General features: G+C 32.9%; 1 protein-coding gene across 2 annotated transcripts in view; it reads left to right on the forward strand.

Annotated features, from left to right (window-relative positions):
- The first annotated feature begins 2,726 nt into the window (after positions 1-2,726).
- LOC140445493 (E3 ubiquitin-protein ligase TRIM45-like) overlaps positions 2,727-25,252 on the forward strand; it is a 44,027-nt gene continuing 21,501 nt past the window's right edge. For both annotated transcript variants that reach the window (XM_072537542.1, XM_072537543.1), the window contains exons 1-3: positions 2,727-3,006; positions 3,267-3,394; positions 16,999-17,249. In XM_072537542.1, coding sequence (XP_072393643.1) covers positions 2,807-3,006; positions 3,267-3,394; positions 16,999-17,249 — 579 coding nt within the window. In that variant the 5' untranslated portion in view covers positions 2,727-2,806. The remainder of the gene's footprint in view (positions 3,007-3,266; positions 3,395-16,998; positions 17,250-25,252) is intronic.

Genomic DNA, 25,252 nt, shown 5'->3' on the forward strand with positions numbered 1-25,252 from the left:
ATATATATATATATATAAATGAATTGACGCTAATAGGAAAAAGAATGAAATAACCACATAAGCAGAATGGGAGAGGCACGTGTGGTCAAAATAGCAAGAGATAAATCATTAATCGGTAGAAGAAGTATCGGCCGACCGCGTAAAAAGATGGAGTGACAACCTTCCATAGAGGTATAAATCCGCCAATGAACAAGCATGATTACTTATAAAGAGGAAGAATAAGAAGATAAAAAAATATAAGTTTGATACGCCGAAATTTATTGGGACACCCTGTATATTTCAAAATAATTTTAAAATATAGCTTTTATCAACTTACAAACTAATAATTTAAAAATTTTAAAATTTTTTTACTCTTTCGCTGTAATCTTCCGTTACGTTAGTGGTGATTCACCTTGTATACAAGGAAAATTTTTTATGTATGTAATTGTTGTTATTACTTACATGAAAATAAGATTAAAGCTGCACTTGTTTTTTTTTAGTTACATCTTATCTAAAGCGTTTATAAATATGTAATGTTAAACAATAGTAAAATTTAACTATTTTTATTAGTCCTATAATAATTACATACCTATATCCTTCAATTAAAGAAACAAGTATTTATAATGCATTATTTTGTATTCAACTATACATATCCTTTTATTAGTGAAATTAATTAACTACAACTACACAGTGCTGAATACGGCTCTGATTAGAATGAATCATATATGGACAATCTAATAACAACACTTGCCTGAGAGTTTTGGCAACACTGATCTCCATAAGCACAATGTTATTTTCTTAACGTGGAACGCTCTATAGTAATCGTCGATCAAAAAGACAAATGAGGTGATCATAATTACCTTAAAATGACAACGTTTGTCCTTGCACAAAATTGGATCAACGAAACGCTAAAACAGTTTTGCGTTTGTCAACAAAAAACGCATGCACTCAATCACGGTTTTTCTCACACTAACAGTTGGTTGAATGAGGCTTCCTATTGGTTTACTGCATGCTATTCAACGTTTAGTTTCTTTTAGGGTAACCTACCTGTGCCTGTCCCGTCTTACCTCGCGACCACGTCATGCCCCATACCCCTAATACTTCCAAGGCCCACACCAGTTCCAAGCCCCACACTTTTCCTTCTTATCATTAGCGATATAGGCTCTCTTGTTTCCTTTCCAGTAAAATACTCAATATACGCAGATGACCTTGTTCTTTATTGCCATGGTGAAGTTACAAGGAGCACATGCTCTTTACTCCAAAATAGTCTTAACAATTTTCATCTGGAAAATCCAATGTGATAAACTTCACTAGAAGACACCACACTCTCCCTCCTCTACTTCACCTAACTACTTTCTCTTCAAGTGGTTGATAAACACAAATTATTAGAAGTTATATTCTATATTCGATAATCCTAATATTCGATAAACTATTTACATGGAGAGATCAGATACAGAACACAAAAACAAACTGCGTAGATAGAATCAATATCTTACAAACAAGCTCGTCATCAATGAGGGCAGAAGAGAAAGTCTTTTTAAGAATTTACAGAACCTTGATCAACTTTTTGTTGGATTACGGAAGCATTCTATACATCTCTGCTTACGACACTCAGTTTAAAAGCCTGAATACAATTCACAACACATCTTTACATATTAGTATTGGCGCCTTTAAATCAAGTCCCGAAAGCCTATAAATCGATTCTTCAGAACCCCCACTTTTTATAAGACGGCAACGATTACTACTGTCTTACTTTTCTATAATTTCTGATAATACGAAAAACCCAGTAATTAACCTACTTAATACTCCCCACCCTGTCCCAGATAATACATCCTTGAGCACATTCTCTCTCACAAATTTTAAAAGAATTGCTAAGAGATATAGACTCACAACTCCTGTTAGTACGTCCATAGCTACCTACTGTCACTACCAGCTTAAAGCGATACAGTAAATCAAAAAACGCCCAGAATTCTCTTGGTACATACATTTAAAGAACTTATAAAGACACAGCATTGTGACAAAATTCTCTACACACATGCCCCAAAAAAAAAGAACAGGCCGTCGACTAAAGACCTCTCAGAGACTACTACAAAACTTTCAAAATAATTTAAGCAACCTATTCGGTTCTACAAACATGTACAGTGCCATAATTTGTTTCCTAACAGATTGTCAAAGATTGCCTTTACTACTTAGTGTAATTATATTAAAATGTAGCTATTGTATCCTAACTTATATATAAACAGATTGTATATGTATGTAAACATATTTTAATAAACGTGTACCAGTGTCAATGGCCTATAATAGTCGAGACACTGTAATTTAAATAAAAAAAAGTTATAATTGGTTATTTGCAAATGTATGAAGTCCCACTGATGATTGTCTGATAAAGCCGAAACGGTTTTTATGTATCAACTAATCCTTTTAGATAATTTTTTACAAAAAAGAAGTTTTTATACTTCTTTTGATTTTTTTAAATTATGGTATAAATCCAACCACTCGGTTAATCGATTACTTTATAGTAGTATATGGCTATAGGAAAATTACGACTATTCTTTTATTTATTTATCAATTTTTATGGTTGTTTAGTATTTATTCGTCATGTAAAAAAGTTCGTTCCGCTCATGTACTTACCGCTTAAAATAGAAAATTATGGAATCAAATTAATCCAGTTAGGAGGATTAGAGTCCTGAAGCGTATTTGCTTTTCCGATAATCTGTCAACAATATTCCAAGTTCAAGTTGCGAGAAGGTTACATAAGGGTTTGAAAAAAAGCAATCATATTGTTCAATCAACCTATAATAAAATAACGGAGTTTAATGGTAGTAAAATGATGGATATAGACAAGTTTTCTTATATTTTTGGCAGTTTTGCCAGAAGAAGACAAAGTCAGGAAGCTACTGCAGCCAAAAGACGTTCTATCGAACCGACCAGGATCAAGCTAACGTCCAGTCACTCCAAAAAACAAATGATAACGTTTTCAAAGACTAGGGGGGGTTCAGGAATATCGGCAGAAGAAGCCAAAAATAGGTACATATTTTTTTATTTAAACAACAGAATTTATTTATTCTATTGCATAATTATTAGAGTTCAATATTAAAAAAAATCAACTGTACGAAATTCGAGTCTAAATTTTACTTTAAAAGACAAAACATATTACTATTTACTCCTCTTTTCTATGTGCATCTGGTTTAGTACGGCTTTGCCAAGACGTTATCAATAATTAAATATAAGATACTAGAATATTAATGTATTTGTTTTAAAATATTTTGTTTTAAATGTACTTATAGATGTCCAATGTGTAAAAAACAATTTGAAGATCCAAGAGTGCTTCCTTGTCTTCATACATTTTGTTTAAAATGTTTAGAACAATTAGAGAAGACAGATGTCGCTGTATGGTGTGATGATGATTCCGAAGGTAGGTAATTAAAATACTTTTATTGAAAATTTAAATAATTGTATATTGGTCTACAAAATTAGCAACATTTTTTTTAAAGAGCTATAACCTTTTGAAAAACATCCTATAGTTAAATAAGAAATTAGAGAAAAAGAACATTGGCTATCATTTTGGAAAAATGTAATTCTCGCGGCTACAATTCGAGTTATTTGGATAGAACTGTAAGCGACTCATTCTCTTAGGCTTCTCAACCAAGATGTCCTTCCTCTTCCTATACCTCAGTTGCCGCAAATCATTTCTTGCATTAGCTGAAACAATTGGAGTTTATCTTTAGGTACTTATGAAATGCTCCCGATACTGTAGTTTCTTCTTTTTAATTGTCAATGCTCCCTTTATACTAGTCCTTGTGAGTACTTCCTAATTAACAGAATCATCACTGGATGAGGAAGTTCAAAAAGTCAGTCCATTATTCCATTATACGATTAGGACGCAATTTTATTTTTTCGGAATCGAAAAATTCAAAGAATTTGAGGATAAATTATCTATAATGACGCCAATTCTAACTTCCGTTCTTTCGCAAATATTGATCTTCGATACTGATGAATTAGATCCTGAACCACAGCCTGGACCATCAAAGAAAATGAAAAAACAGTAGATAGAGAACAACTTTTTAAATATATAATATACTCAATATTATCTTGCCTGTAAATTGTCAGTGAATTAGGCCTAATGGGGATACCACTTAAAAAAAGCACTTACATCTACTTCGTAGGTGATCAGGAAAAAAGGTCAATAATAAACCAATAATACCATAGGAATGTTAAAAAATACCTAGTAGATTATATGAATAAAAAAATATAATAAAAAATAAAGACTAATGGTTCGTTTTTATCGTATTCTTATAAGTATTTAAGAATGCGCTTAACTTCGAAGTGCTGTAAAACCCTAAGAAATTAATGAAATGAATCACATATGTAGTGAAAATTGGCCGCTTTTGAATTTTGGTGTTACAGAAGAATCCTACGAATATCATGGATTCAAAGAATGTCAAACGTGGAAGTAACTAGAATGATAGGAAATGGGGCGGAAATAATATTAACTATCAAAAGACGAAAACTTGAGTACTTAGGAGATGTGATGAGAGGGCAAAAATACGCATTATTACAATTTATTATGCGAGGCAAAATCCGAGGAAAACGAATGGTTTGAATGCAGTAGTGCAGAACTTTTTAGAGCGGCAGTCAACAGAGTCCGCATAGCCATGATGATTTCCAACCTTCGATAGAAGATGGAACTTAAAGAAGAAGAAGTGAAAATTATTCGTTGAAAACTATCTTTAAAATTGCTGTGATGTCTTTTTATTGTTAAATGACCGAAAAAAAAGTAAGGCCCAAAAGAAAATTTGTTCAAAAATTTTTAGTTATTTTTGTTAATAATTTTTTTATTTTTCATTTTACGATAAAAGTAATACGAATAAAGTTATAGAAAACTTTTAATTTGCTACAAATAATGTCTAAACTTTTCTGTAGAGTTGCTAGTTTACGAGATACAACGCGAAAACCTTTTGAACCACTTATTCCAAGATGGCGAGTATTCAAGAACCTTCTGAAAAATGCAGACAAATTACTAAAATTAATCAAATTTGTAGTGAAAATTGAATAAAGTTGTGAAAAATCTAGTTTTATACAAATAATGTTTACTACATTTTTCTGTAGTGTTGCTAGTTTACGAGATAGAGCGCGAAATCCTTTTGCGCCCCTTGTTCCAAGATTTTAAGTATTCAAGAACCCGGTCAACTTCGGAGCGCTGTAAAATGCAAAGAAATTATTGAAATTATACAAATGTGTCGTGAAAACTACTTTATAAAAACCCTCTATAATATTGATTTGATATGTTATTGTAAAATGACCAGACAAAAATTTATAAGGCCCAAAAGAAACTGTTCAAAAATTTTTAGTTATTTTTGTTTATAACTTTTCAATTTTCAATTTTACGATAAAAAGTAATAGAAATAAAGTTGTAGAAAATTTAATTTCTTACAAATAATATTTGTAAAATTGTAAAATTTTCTGTAGGGTTGCTACTTTATGAGATACAGCGCGAAAACCGTTTGTGTCCATTTTTTCAAGATGGCGGTCGGGGGACAAAGATAGCGACCCCACAAACTTAAACTTAAGCTTATACTTAGCACCCTCATATATATAGTTCAGCTCAACAGGCCTCAAAGGCCCAAGGCTTCAACGGTTTTCTTCCATTTCTTTCTATCTTGCGCTAAGTTTTTCCAATCTTGTACCCGCAGCGACTTCAGATCTTCTTTTGCCGACTCCAGCCATTTTCTTCGGGGACGGCCTCTTTTTCTTTTTGTACCAGCCTCCGTATTTATTAATTCATTGGGAACTCTTCCTTCCTTCATTCTTGCTATATGTCCGAGCCATCTTAATCTTTGAATTTTAGCGAGTCTTGTTATTTTTGGTTGCCCATATATTTGCATTATTTCTTCATTCGTTCTTCTTCGCCAGATGTTCCCCTCTTTTACACCTCCGTATATCCTTCTAAGAATTCTTCGTTCCCATCTATCTAATTTTACTTCCATATCTTTATTTAGTGTCCAGGTCTCGCTAGCATAGAGTACTGTAGGTCGGATAACTGTTGTATATATTCGTTTTTTTGCTGTTCTGGATATTATCTTCGACCTCAGTATCTTAGTCAGGCTCCCAGCACTCTTACTACCTTTGGCCATTCTTTTTATGATTTCTTGGTTCTCTTCGTTCCTTTTTTGTTAGTGTCACTCCCAAGTAATCGAATTGGCTAACAACTTCAAAGTTATATTCTTTACTTGGGCTTTGTATCTTAAAGGACTGTCCTAGATGATTTTCGTTTCCCCTCATCACCATATATGTTTTTTCTTCGTTTATTTCTAAACCATATTCCCTGGCTATTCTCTCTATTCTAGTAAAGATTTCTCTTAATTCTGCAGGTCTCCTTGTTATTAAGGTAACATCATCTGCATATGCTAGGCATTGATGCCTGTGATGATATATTGTGCCTCTAGTGTAGATGTTACATTCTCTTAAAATCTTCTCTAAGATCAAATTGAAAAAATCTGTTGATAACGGGTCACCTTGTCGCAGACCTCTATTGGTGATAAAGCTATCCGGAACCCGTCCTTCTAACATGACTTTACTTTTAGTATCATTGAGTTGAAATTTAAAATATTCTAGTGCTTCATATACTTTATTTCTTTTTATAGTATCATATGCCTGTCTAAAATCAATAAACAGCATGTGTAATGTTAGTTTGAATTCATATGAGCTAGCTAAAATTTGTTTCATTGTAAAAATGTGGTCTATTACCGATCTGTTTGCTCTGAAACCTGCTTGATATTCACCTAGACAATTTTCAACTTTTGTTTTAATTTTATTTCTAATTGATATGGCCAGAATCTTATACACTGTATCTTGTAGAGCTATTCCCCTGTAATATTTACATTCTGTAACGTCTCCTTTTTTATGCACTGGACATAAGATTGCTTCTTTCCACTGATTGGGTATTTTTTCTTTGATCCACACTTCGCGTATTAACTCAGCGATTTCTTCTTGCACCATTTCGCCACCTTCTTTTAGAAACTCAGCAATGATACCATTTTCACCAGGTGCTTTGTTGTTTTTTAAGTTTTTTATGATCTCTATAATTTCTTCCTTGGTAGGTACTTCTTCATTTACATCTGGGTCCCTTACTTCTTCATGTTGTAGTTGCGTTTGTTCTCTTTCATCTTGGTCGTCCGTACATAATATGTTCTCGAAATAATTGGCCCACCTTCTTAATTTTTCATCTGTTCCCCTCTTCATCAATATCTTGATGTGGTTTTGTACTGGGTTCGGTCTCGTTTTATTTCTTGGTAGAAATTCATGGCTTGTTTATGTAAAAAATCTTCTTCAATACGAACTAGTTTCTGCTCTAAACTTGACCGCTTCTTCCTTCTACAGATCTTCTTTGCTTCCCGTCTTTTGGCTCATATATATATATATATATATATATATATATATATATATATATATATATATATATTTCTACATCAATGTAGAAAAGGTGGAACAATATATATATCTAGGACATGCAATTAAAAACGAAAAGGAAAATCAAACCCTAGAAATTAAAAGAAGGACACAATTATCATGGGCTGCTTTTGGGAAGTTGAGCTTCATTTTAAAAGACAGAAAAATCCCAATACACTTAAAACGAAAAACCTATGACACTTGTATACTACCAGTTGCAACTTATGGATTGGATATATATTTAGGGATTCTACAGTATTCACTGCCTTCCCTCGCTCAACCGTTTCCATCTCTCTCTGTTGTTCCATTCTCCATCGTTTAGTCCTCTCTTACTCATGGCGTCGTCTACTTCGTTCCTCCAGGATTTTCGGGGTCGTCCTCTTTTCCTCCTTCCTATGGGGCTCCATTCGGTTATTCTTTTTATCCATCTGCTGTCGCTAGCTCTTCTTACATGTCCATACCACTTTAGTCTTTTTTGTTCTATATATGTTAGTATGTCTGTTTCTATTGATGTTCTTTGCTTTATTTCGTCATTACTTCTCCTATCCATTCTTGTTACTCTGCAGCATCTTCGCAGGCATTCCATCTCTGTTGCTATTATCTTACTGCTGTTTTTCTTGTTTATGATCCAATTTTCGGCCCCATATGTCATAATACTTCGCACTAATGTTTTATAAATCTGCGTTTTTGTCTTCATATTTAGGTGTCTATCCCACCATACTGAGTTAAGTTGTCGGATTGCTGTTCTTGTTTGTCCTAATCTTTGTGTAATTTCTTCCTCTGTTGTTGCCTTTTTCGTGATTATGAACCCCAGGTATTTGAATTTATCCTTTCCTTTGATTGTTACGTTGTCATCAATCTGTAGATCTTCTATGTCTTCTTCACTTGTAGATAGGTACTCTGTTTTCGCGAGGTTAATATCTAGGCCAGCTTTGGTATATTCTTCTTGTTGTTTCTTCATCATGTAGCTGAGGTCGTCTTGGTCTTGTGCAATCACTACTTGATCGTCTGCAAAACTTAACGTATATAGGTATTCGTTCCGTACCGGTACTCCCATGCCTTCGCATTTTCTTTTCCATGTAGTCAAGGCTTTCTCTAAGTATATTTTGAATAGGGTTCGAGATGTGGAACAACCCTGCAGGAGCCCTTTTGTTGTGGTGAAGTCTCCTATGATTCTTGTTCCCATTTTAATGGACACTTTATTTTCTTTATACAGAGCTTTTGTAGCTTCTATGAGTTCCGTCTGTATTTCTAATTTGTACATTGCCTCCCATAGTTCTGATCTTGGTACAGAGTCATACGCCTTTCTCAGATCCACAAATGCCAAGTGTATATCTCTATTTTTTGCTTTTTTCTTTTCCAACAGTTGTTCCAGTGTGTATATGTGGTCTATGCATGATCTTCCTGCCGTGAAGCCTGCCTGATCCTCCCCGATTTTGCCTTTTATCGCTTGCTCTATCTTTTCTCGCAGTATCTTCCCATATAATCTTCCTATTGATGATATTACGCTTATTCCTCTGTAGTTTTCGCATCGTTTTCTATCTCCTTTCTTAAATATAGATGTCATATATGCCGCCGTCCATTCCTTTGGGAGCTGTTCTCCATTTATGGCTTTCTGAAATATCCATTGTATCATCCGGTGTAATTTTTTTGATCCGTATTTTATAAGCTCAGGTGAGATGCCTCCAGGTCCCGGTGCTTTCTTATTTTTGATTGCTTTTATGGCCGTTCTCATTTCCCTATCTGTTATTTCTATTTCTTGTTGTGGGAATCTGCTTCGTCTTCGCCTGTTTTCTTTTCCAATGAATTGTGGTCTTTGTTCTGTTAATAGTTCCTTATAGTAGTCCTTCCATTCTTTGTCCTGTATATTTCCCAATTTAGTTTTTTCTTTTGAGTTTTGTTTCAATCCTCTCAGTACTTTCCATGACTCCGAAGTTCTTGTACCTCCTATATATGTTTCAATATTTAAGCAGATTCTTTCCCATTCTTCGTTCTTTTGCTGTGTTATTTGTTTTTTCACTTCTCTATCTTTTTCTCTATATTCTTTATAAACTTCATCGTTGTTTGTAGTCAGCCATTTTCTGTATAGTTGCTTTTTTTCTTCAATTATTCTTTTTGTTGGTTCATTTATTTCATTATAGTGCTGTTTATTTGTTATATGTTCTTTTTCCCCAAGGGCTTCGAATGCTGCTTGCTTCATACTCGCCTTTATATGCTCGTATATTTCTTCGATGTTGCCGTATCTAAATTCTATTAATTTTTGGTCTAGACGTTGTTGGTATAGTTCTCTTATTGATTGTTCTTGGAGTAGTTCTATATTGTATTGTTTTTCTCTTATAGTGTTCAACGGTTCTTCTGTGGAGGGGGTCTTGTTATGTTTCCAATTAATGCCCATTTTTGCTGTCAGTAGTCTATGGTCCGTTCCACATTCTGCTCCTCTTTTGACTCGCACATCTTTGATCTTTATTGTGGTATCTTGTTTGATTATTATGTAGTCTATTATCGATTTCAGCTTTCGTGTTTCTTGCGTCCATGTATATTTATGAATATTTTTATGTCTGAAGAATCCGTTGGTGATTTTTAGGTTGTTTAATTCGCATAATTCAATCAGACGTTCTCCGTTATCGTTTTGTTCATCCTCTCCAAATCTCCCCACTACTTTATCGTTTTCTTTCCTTCCGGTTCTGCCGTTAAGGTCTCCTGCTATAATTATCTCCACGTTCTTTTTAATTAGCTCTATTTGATTCTGGAGTTGTTCCGTGAAATGTTCTTTTTCTACTCTCGGAGAATCGTCTGTTGGTGCATATACTCCGAGTATCACTGTCTCTTTACCGTATATGTCTATATGCATTTTAATTATTCTCTCGTTGATTGGTTCCCATGTTCTAACCCTGTTCTTCCACTTATTTTTGATTAGTATTCCTACTCCTGCCTTTGCTCTACATTCTTTATTAACTCCGCTCCAGCAGTGGATATGGTCTTCTATTGTTTCCGTTCCATTTCCTTTCTTTTTGGTTTCTGTTGTTACTAGTAAGTCGATGTTGCTTTCTTTAAACTCTTTGATCACTTCCGTCGCCTTTTTGTTCCATCCTTGTATATTCCATGTTGCACATATGAATGTTCTATCTTTTCTTCGTTTCGATTTTTGGTTGAGCTTTGATAAGACTGGGTCTTCCGAACTCTTCGCAACATTGCCCCTCCCGTATCCGATGGGGCTCCCTCTATCAGAGGTGTGGATTTCCACCCGGGGATGTGTTTCCGTATTTGGCTTTTTCATCTTGCGATTTTCGTTCTTCTTACCCTTACGTTTTTCTGTGTGTTAGGTTGCTAATTCCTAACGCCACAACCCCCGTTTAGAGGACCTTTTCTTCAGCCGCCCATTCTGGATCAGACGCTGTTGACTCTGAAACTATGGCAATAACAAGAAAAATGGCAGAACAATTAAGAGTAACTCAACGGGCCATGGAGAGGGCCATGTTAAATATAAGCCTCAGAGACAAAATTCCTAACACCGAAATACGTCGAAGAACTAAAGTAACCGACATCATGGAAAAAATAGCGACATTGAGATGGCAATGGGTAGCACATGTAGCAAGACAAAACACCAACAGATGGTCTCATAAAGTGACATTCTGGAGACCTCGAGAAACAAAAAGAAGCGTGGGAAGACCCAAAAAGAGATGGATAGACGATATAACAGCTGTAGCTGGAAAGCAATGGATGAGAATTGCAAAAGATAGGGAAGCGTGGAAACAATTGGAGGAGGCCTATGTCCAACAATGGATGAATGAAGGCTGAAGAAGAAGAAGAAGAATATATATATATATATATATATATATATATATATATATATATATATATATATATATATATATATATATATAAATAAAATTGCGTCCTCTCAAAAATTTAATCTCAATGTAACTTTTTGATGGTCTAGACATTGCGCCTTTCTAGATATAGAAGACCCATTTAATAATGCACTACCAAATTCACTTTATGATGCAGCAACATCAAAAGGGATATCTATCAAAATTTAGGCTGATTCTAACAAGCCTACAAGGAGAGGAAGTTGTGGCCAATACAGCTAAGGGATACCCACAGGGGTGGGGTGTTTTCTCCCCTCCTGTGGTCACTTCTGGTCGATGACCTAATCTCGCTCCTTGAGGCATAGGGGTTGGAAGTGCAGGCCTCTGTAGATAATCTAGTAATTATAGTTTTAGACGGAAATCTTCTATCCAGCACACTCCAACAAACATTAATATCCTTACCAGGTACATCTCGATGCCCGCTCTGCATGAAGAAACTGTCAAAGAGGCAAATGAGATTAAATATCTAGGAGTATAAATTATAGAAGCCATTCCTCTACACCATACAACAAGACTGAGAAATCATAACACGACGTATTTGTTGCATGTTCAAGCACTTCGAGCTTTCTATATTCTTAGTCTAACATTACCTTTGTATGATTCTTTGTATTCGTTCATTATTTATGTATAATTAATATTAAATTTAATAAGGCCGGATAGCTCAGGTGGTAGAATATCTGACTTCCCCGTAGAAGGCCAGCGCCGGCGAAAAAATCTAGATATTTTTAAATATCTACAGCCTTAGATCGGCTCGGCCTGAATAAAATGAGTACCTTGGGTAAAACTAGTGATAATAATAGACGGTTGAAACGTAGCACTTTCCCTGTTACCTTAATTGTATAACCGGCTACCCTGCTATAATCCTAAATTCGCAATAGCCGCAAAAGGGAAATTATGTAGCAAAACTTCTTACTTGTCTCCATTACTTCAGCTAGTAACCTTTGGAATTCTCACATGCATTGGTGAACGTGAATATACTTACTGGTGGAATTAAGGTAGAGACTCAGGTTTGGGGACTCACTAACTATAAATTTGCATTTCTGTGAAAATCCTGGAGTAATACAAAAAAAATTATATGCACCACATGTTTGCTCGACACATCCACTACCAAATCAGTTGACTTTCTAAATGAAATTACCCCCTTATAAAACAGTGCTTTCGTACAGGTTTTCTGGCCTTCTCTGTGCATCATTAAGTCTCTATAATAACGTTTCCACTGAAGCCATAACTTAAAGGTTTATGACAACAATACGAAGAGTTTGTTTGTTTCGATAAATCTTGCAACTTAGTTGATTTTTTCACGTTATTTTAAATACTCATTGGGCGCCATCAAATACATATTTCCTTAAAAAAATTATAGCTTCTTATTAGAGTGTTATGTTAATTTTGTAAAGCATATATTTACTGGCTATTAATCAGAAAATCCCTTAGGTGGAGTATTTTAAAACGAAGCCCCACTAATTAAATCTTATTAGGGTTAAAATAGTTAAGAAGCCATTATTGATTTTAAAGACAGTGTCGTACTTAAAACTTAAGCTCTTACATATTAAATTATTTTATTTACGACATTATTACGACGCCGACGTTTATTATTAAAATCTAATATTTTATTCGGATTTAAACGATAAGGCTATCATGTTCTCTAGGATTATAGCTACCTAAGATATTAAAAGGATTGTGCTTTGGGTGACACTTCCGTGCTACGGTAACAACGTAGTCATGATTTGTTGAAATATCTCCCAAAATTTTCTTACCCATCTGGTAAAGTGCTACTTTTTTTTAAATACACTGTGTATAAATAAAAAGAAAGTGATTCGGCTATAATTATAACTAAATGACTTATTGTGAATTTAATATTTTGTTCTCTTTAGAAAAGTATTTCTTTCAGAGCATGCTACCAATGCAACATACTATTTCTATATCTCGGTGATTGCTATTTATATTATTTATTTACAGTAGACTCGCGATTATCCGAGTCTAGGTTATCCGAGCCCCTCGATTAACCGAGGCAAAATTTTGCCTCGGTTTTACTTTCATAGTCGTATTTGTTGAATCACAATATCGAGTAATAAAAAAATTGTCGATGGTCACAGGTTATATCGCCAGCTGTTATATGGGCAATCCATTGAAAATTGTGGATTATTGATAAGAAGAGAATTGTGTGTAAGGTATACTTTAGGTTAAGCTGATGTCGAGTCGGTATTCTCAGAAATTGGTCACCGCCTTATTTCCAGAAATTTATGTGTCGTGTTTTGTCTACAACTTTCTGTTCCTTTCTATGTTAATCAGTATGCATTGAACTACCGATTTGTTTGCTGTCGTTCAGATCGTCAAATTAAGTTACTGTACGGTGAAATTTTTCCTTTTATGTACTGATTTGTGTATTTATTCGAGTTTATTAGTTTCGGTTTCATAATTAATTTTTCATAAGTTGATTTTTGTGAGTGTAAAAGAGCATCTTTCTGTGCAATATGAGTGGAAAGCGGAAGAGAGTAGTTGTATCTTTGGAAAAAAAAGTGAATGCAATTAAGAGGTTGGACAAGGGTGAATCAATAAAGAAGGTTGCTTCAGATTGAGGTGTCGGAGAAGTAACTGTTGGAGATTGGAAGCGTAAGCGGAATGAAATCGAACAGTGGGTCAAACAAAGTGTGATTGGTTGTCCTCGACGCATCAAGGAATTTGGATATCGGTTAAAATACTTGTTAATTCCAAGGTTGGCCAAATCCAAATTTCTAATTGATTCGATGCAGGGAAATTCCACTTTCGCTACGTAAAACAAAGGATTTGTTTTACATAAAAGCAGGTAGATTTTCTCTCATCGGTCAGTCGAGCTTGCCTCTTCTTACTGTAGACCTAGTCGGTGCTTTATTGTATCAACTTGAGCTATTGTTTTATTTCTGATTTCCTGTGTACCTTTTTATTTTAGCATTTGTCGTATATTCAGACCTTTTCAGGTTAGAATATTACTATTGTTCATGTATTGATTTATTTACTATTTTATTTGATTATTTTTGATTGTTTATATTTCTTGTATTTGTGTCTAAGTAGTTCTTTCCGGTAAGTTAAAGAACTCTTAGAAATATTTTTCTGATATTTCACTTGTGTTTCATTGTGTGTCTAAGTCGTTCTTTTCCGGTAAGTCAAAAGAACACTTAGAAGTATTTCCATATTTGCACTCTTATTTCTGATATTTCGTATACTTGTCTCTGTTATTTTCATTTTCACGCTAAGTCGTTTCTTCCGTAAGTCAAGAAACACTTAGCTATATTTCTATATCTTTTCCGCATTTTATTTTCTTATTTTCTATTACAAGTTGTTTCTTCTGTAAGTCAAGAAACACTTGTAAATATTTGTATTCTTATTTTTGCATTTTATTTTTTTCTATTCTATATTACAAGTCGTTTCTTCCGTAAGTCAAGAAACACTTGTAAATATTTATATTCTTCTATTGCATATTTGATTCTCTTGTTGTTTTCTGTTCTAAGTTGTTTCTTCCGTAAGTCAAGAAACACTTAGACATATTTTCACATATTGTTTTATATTTACTTATTTCATTTGTTTATATTCCTCTCTTAAGTTGTTTCTTCCGTAAGTCAAGAAACACTTAAGAACATTTCTGCATTCGTTTACCTTGTGTATTTTTACTCATATTTCTGCATTTTTCTATTCTTTGATCTTGTATATTTTTACTTTTCATTCTAAGTTGTTTCTTCTGTAAGTCAAGAAACACTTAGAAACATATTCTTTGCACTACATTTATCATACCATTTTATTTTATTGTTTACCAAGTTATTCCTTCCGTAAGTCAAGGAATACTTAGATTATTTTACCTGTTCTGTTTTCCATTTTTGATCTGTTATTTTGTAACTGTTCCTTGGAACCGTTACCTGTAACAGATACTTGTCGCTGTAACGGTTATTCTGTAACGGCAACAGTACTGACCCATTTCACTAGCGACAAACGAAGATGGTAAACACCCGTTCCAATTCCGGAGACAGGAAAAAGTCCGAAGAGCCGGCGATGGGTCATACAGGCCCAAATGCCCCCTCTCGGCAACATGGTGGTAGTGGATTGGCCCGAAAGATTATGATAAAGGGGACCATGAACAAACTTCTGAGGCGTTGTTCTTGTGGTTTTTACAAATGAGAGGATTGGGCAGCTCGATAAGTGGTCCAATACTCTAAGCAAAAGCTATTGAATCCCAGAAGAAGTTTATGGATGGAGGAGAAAACTTTTGTGCTAGTGAAGGATGGATTTATTTATGGAAGAAGAAATATGGCATCCGACAATTGAATATTTGCGGCGAAAAACTTTCTGCTGACTCAACTGAAATTGGAATATTTTATTTAAAATTACAAGACATTATCCTTAAAGATGGACTAACTTCAGACCAAATATTTAACTATGATGAGACAGGCCTTAACTTTAAAATACTTCTATCGAAACACTAGCTGCTAAAAATGAAGGAACTGCTAGGTTACAAAAAGACAAACAAAGAGTCACAATCATGATTTGCAACAATGCTTCTGGTTCATTAAAATTAAAACCTCTTTTAGTTGGAAAATCCAGAAATCCAAGGGCATTCAACAGTATCCCAATTAATTGCTTACCTACAATCTATAGCAACCAACGCGATGCATGGATGGACTATAACACTTTTAAGTACTGGTTTTTTAATGACTTCGTGCCAGTCATTGATGCCTACCTAATAAACAAATATCTGCCCCGGAAAGCTGTCTTGTTGTTGGACAGCGCACGATCCCACTCACATGCGAGTAAATTGATTAGTGGTGACATACGAACTGTGTTCCTTCCACCCAATGTGATGTCTCTCATCCAACCCTTAGACCAAGGTGTTATAGAAGCAATGAAGAGGAATTATCGGCGGAAGCTTCTTCAGGTACTGCTAACTAAGCTGGATGAAGGGCTGACTGTAATTGAGGCATTGAAGAAGATCACGGTTAAAGATGTTTGCTATTGGATTGCATCTGCTTGGGACGACGTAAAATTGTCCACTATTCAGAAGTCGTGGAAAAAATTATTTAAGATAGACAACAAAACACAAGACGTTCGAAATGAAACTGATGACTGTGAAGTTGATTCTATATCCAACCTACCCAATCAATTACCTGTAGAATAAACAATCGAAAACCCAGACATCATCGAGTGGATGAATCTAGATGAAGAAATAGAACTTATAGATGATGCAATTGCCAATCTAGTTCTAAACGTCACCCATGAAGAAGAAGAAGAAGATACAGATAAGATAACTCAAAAGATTTCTCATTCCGATGGATTGATGTCCCTTGAAGCAGCTCTCGCATACATCGAGCAACAAGAAGAATCGCCATCATTAGAGGTCCTCCATTTTCAACATTGACGCAACATCGCCGCCTCAAAAAGAGGAATGAAATTGAAACAAAAATAAATCAAAGACTTTTTTAAACAGTAACATTTATAAGCTAAATTTTTTTATCTTTTATACTACTTTTATATTAATTTTTAGTTATTAAAATAAACACATTAATCATTATTTACGTATGTATACATTTTTCTATCAGTATAACCAATCTCAGTGTTAAAAGAGTTTTTTCGGTATCCGAGGGAGTCACGGTCCCAGTTACCTCGGATAATCGCGAGTCTACTGACCTACTATTTTGTTGTATGTTAATAAAACATATGTTGTTTAACTTTACTTTAGCTCAGAAAACCGATGAAACGGGATCTAGAAAAGCCAGTTCAGCAGGTTCAGGATATGTTAGTGATAGACCCGGCGATTTCAGTCCCGGTAAAGGATTTTATTGTCCATCTTGTGGAGCTGGTATCGACATACCGAAAGCAGGAGTTTCTTGTTTCTTACCAAACTATACTTTGATACATAAGGCTACATTAGCCAATTTGAATTTGGGAATTACTGACAACTTGTGTAATATTTGCGCTTCAGATAAATCGGTAAGTTTTATATAGGGGTATTCTCATTGTAATGAATAAAATACTAAACAAATTTTAAAATTAAACGATGGAAAAGTTTCTATACTTATTGGGAAGTCTCATCAATCAACCATCAAAGTTTCAGCCTGGTAAATATAAACCATTTAAAAAAAAAGATTAAATACAAAATGGAAACTTTTGCCGCATATGGCCACAAAGTCCCCACTTATAGCCATCACTTTTCCCTATTTGTGGCCACTAAGAAGTTAATCATTATCTATAAAAAAAGAACAATATACCCGTTTATTGCATCATTGTTTTATTTTTTAATTATTATTAGCTTAACACAAAATAAAGTAATTATTTTTTTTTAATAGGTATGAAACATAATGCTTTCTCGTGTATATCCACCTTGTATATCCAGTTGGAAAAAGTATCTTCAATATCCTTCCGTCTTGAATAATTTCTGGATCTGGTAGTTTACTGACAACATCAATTTTGTTGACGACAGATATGTCAGTGTGCATAAGTTTAAAATTTAACTTACTTTCATCCAAACTCCGCAAGCCTTGAATTACGTATTCATTCTCGGGCAAGATATTAATGATTTTGCTAATATATTTTGAAAGTAACAATTCACTCTCTTGCTGATGAATTAAAATGATGCCAAAATATAATTACCAGGACTTAATTCAACATTTTTGCCATCTTCAGTATCATTATCGATGGTATCTTTATTTTCAGTATTATTATCGATGGTATCTTTATTTCAGTATTATTATCGATGGTATCTTTATTTTCAGTATCATTATCGATGCTATCTTTATTTGAGTATCATTGTCGATAATATCTTCATTTACATCATCAATGTCATCTATGCTACTTCCACTTTTCATCCATGGTTGGTTTATTTATCAATCCTGACAAAATCTTTGGAACACCAACTTTGGTAATTTCCTTTTCATCGTTATCAATACGCCATTTTTTAACAATTTTTTGCCACATATTCTTTAAGGGACCAAAAACAGCCATATCAAGTAGCTGTAAAATGTGTGTGGAATTAGGATAAAGTGCGATGAGTATAAGCTTATTTTCACGACAGAATCGACTTAGTTATAGAGTAAGATGTAAACGATGACCATCTACGAATATTATAACCGGAAAATATATGGATACTCGAAAAAACTATCTGAAGTCATCCAGCCATTTTCTGTTTTGCCAATACCCCAGTTAGTTGGTGGGGCTGCAGCCAGAATGATGTTAGAATTAGCATCATTGCAAATTGTCCTAGAGCATTTACTGCAAACAAAGTGATGATGTTTTCTTTGTCAGAATTTGTGGATTCATTGTAAACATTTTGCTCTCGAGGTCCAATGATAAATCCTCCTTTGGGTGCCAGGAAAAAACATGTCTCATCCATGTTAAATACTCGTTCGGGAAACTTCAACATTTCAGCATCATTTTCTAATAAAGTTATTACCTCTGGAAACCACTTTCTTAATTTTTCTTCAGTAACGGTACTTCTAGCTTTATTTACATATTCAGCACGTTTAGTAGAAAGTATCGTGTGTCTATAGGAAAACCAATTTTTGCGCAGTTCAGTATCAAGTGGCTGTAGTACCACCAGTAACTTTTAATTTTCTTTTCCTAAGATCGAGTCTGGTCCACAGTGACGTGGACCGTCAATTGAGCACTTCCCAGACAGTTTATTGCGAAGAGTTGTTCGGGATGCTTGAAATACTTTGCTAGCTCTAAGTAAAGACATGCCATTAGCAACAGTATTAAGTTAGATTAGTTAGTAAGTTTTTGTAGAACTATCAGCGCCCCCTAGTATTAAGTATTTAAAGTAAATATGTTTGTAGATTACTGTAATACCCTAAAGGAATCGATATTACCTAAGTAGAGTTTAATAATAGAAATAAATATATCAGGTGGCCATAACTGGTATAGTAACCATAACCGGAGCCTCTACTCGAATTTCTTTTTGTACAATTTTTCTTCCACTTGTCCTTTCGATCTGGGAAACTATACGTTCCCTTAAAAAATGTAATCCATTATCATCAACCAAGTGTCCTAAAAATTATAATGTTCGTTACTCAAATTATGTAATTTAAGAGTGATCTGACCTCATTATGTGGCTATTTCCAACTACTATATAGACGTTTTTCACTGATGATGATGATCTTTTAGGATCAAAAACGTTTTGAAAATTTACAATTACATTTTGGATAATTTTTAAAAAAATTTAATAACATTTTACAAAAAGTTTTTACTTCGTTGTAAGTTTTTCAACTGGTACACAACTAACTCCTGAGAATTTCCCTTTTAAATTTTAATTAGAAGAAATAACATGAATGCTACAGAAACGGTCATTTCAACAGACAGAATAGAAAGAAGAGGTTTAAAGTGGTTCGGACATCTATTGAGAATGCCTGACGAACTTTGGCCATAAAAACTTCACAGATGGAAGCCCCCTGGAAGAAGAAAAAGAGGTAGACCTCGACGCTCATGGAATGAAGGAATTAGAAGAGCGATGGAATCGAGAGGTTTGAAGGAGGAGCATGCCTTAGACCGGGAAGATTGGCGGAGGAAAACGGGAATACGGCGATAGCCGTCTCCAAAATGTATTGTATTTACAATTTGGATCCTGTAATATATATATATATATATATATATATATATATATATATATATATATATATATATATATATATATATATATATATATATATATATATATATGTGCACTCGTAAGTGAATGGGATGTTTTCGGTCAATTTGGAGATAAAAAAGACAAGAGTTGTGCTACTTTATCTATTTATTGAAGACGTTTCGCCCATTGTTCAATAAGCATCATCAGTTCATCTAAAAGAGTGTTATTAGCGATACATCTAATATGAAAAAACAATTAAGTAAATGATCTTACCTTTAAAAGATCTGTAGCATTAAAATGTTATTATTGCAAAGAAACATCAAAAATTAATATACTAAATATATCAGCAAAAACACAGAAACACAGAACGCCGGAAGATTCCCAATTTAACTAATTTGTTTTAAATTTCACTTTTGAAAACATTGATTGATTAAATCTGTAGATTAATAAGTTATATACTAGAGAATTTTATAAAAATTATTTATGTGAGGGTATTTTTAAGAAATTAGCATATAAAAAGTACTTTTTTATAATTATAATGTTGTAAATATATTTAAGTGAGCCATGTGATTGGGCAACCAGATATACATACTCTCCAAGTGACATTTTAAGGAATGGTTGCGAATATAAAGTGGGGTTATAATAATATGTTGTTTAAAATGTGTAGTTTATTAAATTAGAATGTTAAGTTACTGATTTAAGTGTATATTCTGATCTGAAAAGCCTAAATGTCGACAAAATTCTCGATAAAAAAGTAAATAATTCTCTAGATCACCAAAGATGACCTTTGTTTACGGTGGAACATTCTGGAATAATGGTTATGTCTGTGGATCGAACATATACTGTTTCCAGAACATCCATATAGAAGAAATAGAACAAAATCGAATAGGATTTATTACCAGATGATTCTGGAACATGGAAAAAGATATAAATACCCGGTGATGTGGATTCAAGGCATCAGTTATGAGTTACAGTTACTATAAGTCCAGTTTAGTATGAAAGTTAGTTAGAGTTCATTCAGTTAGTAAGAAGAATTCAAATCAGTTATGAGTTACAGTTACTATAAGTCCAGTTTAATATGAAAGTTAGTTAGAGTTCATTCAGTTAGTAAGAAGAATTCAAATCAGTTATGAGTTACAGTTACTATAAGTCCAGTTTAGTATGAAAGTTAGTTAGAGTTCATTCAGTTAGTAAGAAGAATTAAAATCAGTTATGAGTTACAGTTACTATGAGTCCAGTTTAGTATGAAAGTTAATTAGAGTTAGCATGAAATAGAAGTCAGATCAATTATAGTCAGACAGAAGGTCCAATTGTTCAATATAGTGAGTTAAATGAAGATTAAGAAACAGTATAAAGAAAATATTATTGAAGATTAAAATTTATGTTATGTATAAATGGTGAATATAAGTATTAATTGAATATTAAAATTATATAATATATTTGGTGATTGGATATTGGTATATTGAAAAGAAGAATAAATATAAATGCTGTTTGCTGGTTTCCTTGGTGGTTTATAAATGCTGGTGAAGAAAAATATCTTAAATTGGTGGAAGCTGATAATTGGAAAAAGTAATTTCACAAAAACAAGGATAACCGAAGCTGAGAAGAAGACATTGAGTGGTGATTATAATCTATATAGTGGAAAACAGTTCATTTAAATTTTGTTAATATAATTTAGTTAGTGTCATAACAATTTCAATTTTGAAGATAGTTTGTTTAAATTTTACATTGTCTATAGAATTTAATTAGTTTCATAAGAATTTCAATTTAAAGATAGTTTATTTTAAATTTACATTGGCTAGGTTAGATATATATGTGTGTCATAATAGATATAATAAAGATAATTTAAAAAAGTACTTACAAACTAATTCTTTGAGAACCGCGATAAAAACCCTATATATTATATTATTAAAAATACTCATTGCTCATTATTCACAAACAATACATCATAACAATTTGGCGCCCAACGTGGGTCTCTCTATTTAAAAGAATTAGTTTGGGAAGATAAGTGCTCTCATATAATTAAATTAATTATCAGTAGAAAGAAAAAATTATAGATTTTATTTTTAATTATATTTGAACAAGTAAAGTCTCAAAATGTCTCAAGGAAAGAAAGGTACAAGAAGCAAAAAGAATGAAGAAGATGTTGAAGTAGAAACACAACCTGTACAAGAGGAGATTTTAGTTCAAGCTCCACAAGATACTGCAGAAATGAATCCAGAAAGAGAGGAAAATGTCACTATGGCAGCTTTGATGTCATTAATGATGCAGATGAACAAGAAAATGGAAGAGAATACAAAAAATGGAAGAGAATTCAAAAGAAATCAAAGAAGACATAAAAAAATTGGAAGAGAATTCAAAAGAAGTCAAAGAAGACATGAAAAAAATGGAACAGAAATTAGAAGAGAATTATAGAAAATTAGAAAAGAAAATAGAAGATAATAATAATAAAATTGTAAAGCAAATAGAAAAACAAATGGATAAAAAACTTGAAACTGCAGAGAAAAAAGTAGCAAATGAAATAAAAAATATACGGAATGACTACAAGAAAAGGAAAGAAAATGAGAGGACAGAAGGAAAGAGGATTATTCAAGATAATAAGATAGTTATAGAACAGAAAATAGAGTTGCAGAAATGTAACTTAGAAGTAAAAATTAACGAAGACAGGAGAAACACAGAAGAAAAATTAGACGATATACAACAAAATATCCAAATAAATAGTAATCAAATAAGAAATGTGGAACAGAGAATAGATGATATTTCACAAATGAGAGACATAGGGAGACCTTACTTAAATTTAACAAATGAGACTGGGATTAAATTCACTGGTAATATAAAAAATTTGCATCCTAGAGTATACATAAACAGTTTAAAACATAAATTAAGATTAGTGAATAATATTAATGATATTAAAGATTATATTAGAATGGCATTAAATGACAATGCAGCAACTTGGTTTGCTAGTATTGAAAATGATTTAGATAATTTTCAAACATTTGAAAATAAATTTTTAAATTATTATTGGGGTGAATTAGAGCAAGCAAAGTTTAGAGAAATTCTATATTTTGGAAAGTATAATCACAATTTAAAATCAAATATGGTAGATTATGCATTGAAACTGATAACGGTTGCAAAATATTTGGAACCACCACTTGGAGAGGAAGAAACAGTCTTAAATGTATCTAGACATTTTGATGCTGATGTTGTGCAAACAGTAACTGTACAAAATATTCAAACAATAGATAGTTTTATTAATTTTATTCAAAGAATACAAAGAGGCAATATGACAAGTAATAATAACAACAGAAAAAACAATAATAACTTTCAATATAATAAAAATGATAATCAACAATATAGACAATCATATAATAATTATAGATATGGTGATAGTTTACAAAATTTTAATAATAATAACAGTAATCAAAATAGACAGAACTTTAATAACAATACTAGTTATAATAGACAAAATTTTAATAACAATACTAATTATAATAGACAAGATTTTAACAATAGAAGAAATACAGAGCGGCCTAACTATAACAGACAGGTAAATTGTGTACGAAGGAATAGAAGCTGCGAAGACAGGGAACGAAATAGTACAAGGCAAGAAAAAGTGAGTAGAAGTCATAGTAGGGAAAGACATAGGACATCAGATCCAAGTGGTCAGATACAATCTGACAATTATAATAATCAAAATTTTGTTCAGTAAACTTTCTGAATTACAAGTTAGGCCATTGCTATTATGAAAAACCTTCTGAATTTATTTCTCTAGATGAAGATAAAATTATTGAATCTATTAATTTAATTTATATAAATGCTTTGGCCAAAAATAAAATGATTAAAATTATGATAGATACTGGTTCAGAAAGTACTTTAGTCTCGAAGAATTTTATTTTTAATACATTAAAACTATCGGATATAATAAAGATTCCAAAAATTAAAATTGTTGGTGCAAATAATAAGAAGTTGGGTGAAATTGATAAACTAGCCAATTTTAAAATTAATATTCTTAATAAAGAAATTAATATGCAAGGATTTATTGTCAAGGATTTATGTGTTGCTATATTAATAGGAAATGATGAATTGGAAAAAAAGAAAGTAAAGATAGATTTTGAAGAAAAAATGGTAACTTTGGAAGGGCAAATAATTAAATTTATGCAGAAAAATGAGGTGGAAGAAGGAATAAGAGTTGATAGGATATTATTAAAAGAAAATAATGATGTTTATGAAGAAGAAATGTATTTTGATGATAGGGAAATGTCCCAAAAGAATGTAAAGAATAATTATTGTAGTGAATATTTAAGGAATGGAAATTTTAAGCAGATGGATGCCTACGAGGTGGAGTGCGTAAAATTGGAAGCAAGGAATAATGAGTACATAATGAAGAATAATTTTATTTGTAAAGAAGAAGATATGATAAAAGTTTTAAATTGCCCTGAAGAATATAAATCAATAGTCGTTTCTATATTGCAGCAATACAAGGGACTTGTCAATAAAGAAAATGGAATTGCACAAAATTATATCCATAGTATAAAAGTTAAAGAAGAAAAAGATTTTAAAACAAAATCATACCCAATACCATATAAATACAGAGAAGAAGTAAACAAAACGATTAATAATATGTTAGAAGATGGAATCATTGAGAAGGCAGATACACGTTTTATAAACCCTCTAGTAGTAGTACATAAAAGATCAGGTGAAATCAGGTTATGTTTGGATGCAAGGAATATTAACAAGATTACTGAAAAGCAATTTGAAGCACCAATGAGTATAGATGGAATACTAGGAAGAATTACAGGAATGTCATTTTTCACTAAAATCGATTTACACCATAGTTTCTGGTTAATACCTCTAGAAAGAAAAAGTAGACAGTATACAGGATTTCAGAAAGATGGAGTTTATTATAAAATAATAAATGGCATAGAAGTATATGTGTCGATCGGATAGCCAAGCGGGCTGGGCGGCTGGCTTCTCCTTCGCTTCAATGCGAGAGATGTCAGTTCAAATCCCCGGCTCGGTGAACAGAAAACAAAAAGGCTAACGCAGTAGTTTAAAATTCTAAAATGAATCTGCGGCTTAGTCTAGAATATGCTGGTATCTGATCGGCCTATGGTGGAGCAGTACGGCAAGAGATAAGGGCTTGCGGCTAGGTGATACTCCTCCATAGATCCCTACCGGAAGGGCGTGGAACGCCTAAATACCGGGTATATATATATATATATATATATATATATATATATATATAGAAGTATATGTAATAACTAGAACTTTAGCAAAGAAAATATTGAAAAATTTACATAACAATTACATGCATATTGGTTCAAGAAAGCTATGGATGCTATTTAGGGACAATTATTTTGCAAAGAATGAC

The sequence above is a fragment of the Diabrotica undecimpunctata genome, chromosome 7 (genome assembly GCF_040954645.1).
Source record: "Diabrotica undecimpunctata isolate CICGRU chromosome 7, icDiaUnde3, whole genome shotgun sequence".
Lineage (NCBI taxonomy): Eukaryota > Metazoa > Arthropoda > Insecta > Coleoptera > Chrysomelidae > Diabrotica > Diabrotica undecimpunctata.